The sequence below is a fragment of the Lontra canadensis genome, unplaced genomic scaffold (assembly GCF_010015895.1).
Source record: "Lontra canadensis isolate GAN:19392208 unplaced genomic scaffold, GSC_riverotter_1.0 scaffold61, whole genome shotgun sequence".
Classification (NCBI taxonomy): domain Eukaryota; kingdom Metazoa; phylum Chordata; class Mammalia; order Carnivora; family Mustelidae; genus Lontra; species Lontra canadensis.
In genome coordinates, this window is record NW_022631055.1 from 329,792 (window position 1) to 333,719 (window position 3,928).

At 39.5% G+C, this 3,928-nt stretch overlaps 1 protein-coding gene across 8 annotated transcripts in view; it reads right to left on the minus strand.

Annotated features, from left to right (window-relative positions):
* Nucleotides 1-550: 550 nt before the first annotated feature.
* The window catches only part of CCDC85A (coiled-coil domain containing 85A), a 203,590-nt gene continuing 200,212 nt past the window's right edge, over nt 551-3,928 (minus strand). For 5 of the 8 annotated variants that reach the window (XM_032877718.1, XM_032877720.1, XM_032877719.1 and 2 more), the window contains one exon: nt 568-776. In XM_032877718.1, coding sequence (XP_032733609.1) covers nt 687-776 — 90 coding nt within the window. In that variant the 3' untranslated portion in view covers nt 568-686. Of the gene's footprint in view, nt 777-3,928 lie in introns of all 8 variants that reach the window. The other 3 variants (XM_032877723.1, XM_032877724.1, XR_004385037.1) reach the window with 3 other exon arrangements.

Sequence of the window (3,928 nt, forward strand, 5' to 3'; positions counted from 1 at the left end):
GGATACACTGAACGAGTATGGAAGTTGGTATATCCCCAAGATGTGTCTTCATGAATATAGCAAGATTAAAAGAAAAGCTATATTTATCCTGATCCCTTAAAATAAATGGTACTCTCTGATAAGCACTCTACAAAGTCTTGCTACGCTTCTAGCTGGTAAAGAGAATTGATGTAGTATTTTTAGCACCTCAAAAGTCAAATACCCCAGAAACGTTATCTTACATCCAAATTCATTATGCATCAGGAATTCGTACTTGTTGACTATAACAGAAGAAACAGGTGCCTATCACACTTGGAAAGCTGGAAGACACCTCTTCCTCAACACAGTGTGGTCAAAAAGTCCCACCGTTCTGTGCGATGAGTCAACTCCACCAAACTGGATTCTTCCAGTCATGCAGGTTTCTCAGTGACAATCTTAGATCTGAGGAGTCAAAAACATTTTAGTTCTAATGAAAATACTGGTACCCAAATGGTAATTTTCAAAGCTGTCTGAAGTTGACTTGAGATGAGCTACTGTGGACATGGAAATGAGAGATGAAATACAGCGTAATAAAGGGTTTAGAGGGAAAATATGTGCAATGTACAATCACTCCAGGTTATTCAATGAGTCCAGGTTTGTGGAAACCCACTTTTTTCTTCTTTTATCTCTCTCTGGCAGTGGTGATCTCTTGTTTGAAAGACTGCCTTTCACATCGGTCCTTTGTACTGGTTTCCAGACAAATGTTGCCTAATCCCAGGACAGGAACCTGCAGCATCTCCAAGTTTCCTCCACACAACCTTAAAAAAGGTAAAATTAAGTAAGTAAGTAAGTAAAAATAAGGGCCATAATTGCCCCTCCACAAAGAGAGTTGCGGTTTTTAAATGGGGATCTATGAAGGGGCAAAGAGAAACGTGAAGACGAGACAAAATATCTCCATGAATGAGCTCAAACACAGTGAAATGTGATGGAAGTTTCTAAGTCACAAGAGCTGTTCAGTAGAGGGAACTGCTATGCTTTGTTGGCAATGAGGGTCGAAATTAAAGAATGATGTGCCAACTTACTCTAGGTACATGGGTGGTCCTCAACTCCAGCTGTACACTGTGCACTTGAAGCTTATCCAGTAAGTCCCACTCTCAGATTGACTGCACTGGTAGAGGGGAGGCATGGTCATCTGTATTTTTAAAGCTCCTAATATAATTCTGGATAGCCATAACTAAGAACACATGAGCAAAATCACCCTGGTTTCTATATCCTACATCTTGAACCAGGGATACCAAAATGTTTACTCCACCAAAGAAAGGAAGTTTTTGTTCTTGAGCTATTTCAAGCCCTGAGCTACTAGCCTTAGGCCACAAGTAAATTTCCCTGGTTGTTCCTACAGAGTGGGGGGTGGCCCCCTCGGTCATAAATCTTAGCTACCAAATAGTACACTCTCTCAGATTATCAAAGCAGAGAGCATACAAATGCAGGAATAATACTAAGAATACATTCAAGAATCACCAAATAGATACAATGTCAAAAACTGTGTCATTTTAGACGATAGCAAAAGGTGAGATTAAGAAACCAAAGTAAGGGACGCCTGGGTGGCTCAGTTGGTTAAGCAGCTGCCTTCGGCTCAGGTCATGATCCCAGCGTCCTGGGATCGAGTCCCACATTGGGCTCCTTGCTTGGAGGGGAGCCTGCTTCTCCCTCTGCCTCTGCCTGCCATTCTGTCTGCCTGTGCTCACTCTCTCTCCCCCTTTCTCTCTGACAAATAAATAAATAAAATCTTTAAAAAAAAAAAAAAAAGAAAAAAAAGAAACCAAAGTAAAACCCCTGAATACACTGATGATATACCAATATGCTAATTGGAAAATGTACTCCCTTCCCCCAATTAACAGTCATAACCCTCCTTAGGGTGATTGACTATAAAGATTATTTTCAGATTGATTCATTCCCCCAAATTTATATAGCTCTAACATGAACACAAAACCAGTTGGTTCATTATTGAAAGATGGTTTTTTTTGTTTGTTTGTTTTCCCATTTATTTTAAATAGAGCAGATACTTTAGGGAAACCCAATACAAGTCATTGTTACACATAAGAATACAGCATTCTCTCTACCTTCATTTCTAAGCCAATTTTAGCGAACACAACTATGTGGTAGAAATGACCTGTCCTATTTGAAGGGGAGTATATTGATGGTCCTTAAATAGTAGGAGTTGAATGATCTAGCAATGGAGGGTTCCACCTGCCCACAAGAGTTAGGGAAAGTCTCATTTCTTAATAGACAGTGAAAAGGAGCCAACATTGAATCGGAGAGCCAAGGGATGCTACGGACTTGCCCTTTCTAGCCCTTCCATGGTACACACAAACACTGCTGACAGCAGTGCTTTAAATGTCTCGCTGTATCCTCTGCTGCTAAGCCAAAGACCTCCAGGAGCATTGACACAAAGCATTAGACGGTTACAACTCCAAAGTGCTAGTGCTCTCCAAGTATTCAACTGTAGGATGCCATAGGCCTTAACCCTGAAATCACCATGTGGTGGAAGGAGAGTCCGAGAAGGCAAAATTCTGAAATGAGCCAATGATACTAAGGAGGGTGCAGAGTAGGGACTTGTTAACTAAAAGCAAGACTAGGCAGGTGTCTGAATCAAACAGACACTTTTTCAGCTCTTCTCAGGGAATTTGTAAGAGTCAAACTTACCTAAAAAATGAAAATATTGCACTGTAAGAAACCATTAAATCTATTTTTGTGATACAGTTTGGAAAGAGAATAAAAGTATCTCTTACTAATCAACATGATGCTAACAGTCACTTCTTTGTATAGATGTTGACAACTGATCTCCAGGAGGCACAGCAGAAACAGAGGCAAAACTTACTAATCTAAGTTCTAGCTGAGTCTTCAACCTGACCTCACATTATAAGAAAACTTTGTATTTCTGTGACATTTTTATATAAAGCACATAGTTCCTTCACTAGGCTTAAGAACCTTAGCTAGGTTCTAAGAAATTACTTATCTGTTAAAATTGCTCACAATCTGTTTTTCTCTGTTTTTTCTAGTATGCACTATGAGTGTTCGGGGGTCATATAATTTATAATGGTGACAAAAACATTTAAAATCAACACCTTTTTCTCTTAGCTTTTAAAGAGTTTCCAAATGTAAGAGTGCTAATCATCGGATTTGCATTGGCTTGCGTTTTTTCATCAAACTTTGGGAATCAAGGACAAAAGTACAGGAACTGCTAACGGCAAACAAGGAGGGCAAGCTTTTGGCTTCCTGAAAATATCTTCTACAGGGAAAACCACCCCTGTCATTGCATATGGTCTTCTGAAGCACTTTTGGAAATACAGGCCAACGAAAAGATAAACACGAACTAATCAAGACTCAGTCCGTTTCTTCTGTGACTAAGAAATGAATTATCCAATGTCCAGAAGTCTTTTATCTAAAACAAAAAGGCAAGAAAACAAGCAATCCTGACACATATTTTTTACAGAACTTCAGGAATTATGAAAAGTAGAGAGGGTCCCTTCTGGAAGATGCACTGCCTTTCATTCTTGGAGAAAGAAAAGTGCAAGTCCCCAGATTTACCCTACTTGGGAAAGTGGTGATTGCTGGTATTCAGAGGACATCTGGATATAGTCCTGACTTATTGTTCATTAGAGAACAATTCGAGAGAGCAGCTTTATTTTGGGATTTTAACTTCTTCAAACACAAAATGCAACTGTGGGGATCCTACCCAGAGCTCCTTCTCCAAACTGCCCAGGGGCTGGGGTGAAACCCACCACCTGAATTACAAAGGATCCTGTTGTACTTCTCTTTGGAGAACCACCAGTGGAATGATCTCTGTGCTCCTTTCTGGTTCTAGAACTCCTAATGTTTGAACTTTCTTACTCCATAGTCAAGAGATGAAAAGCAACAGGATTTTTTTTTTTTTTTTTTTTTTTTTTTTTTTTTTTTTTTTTTATGT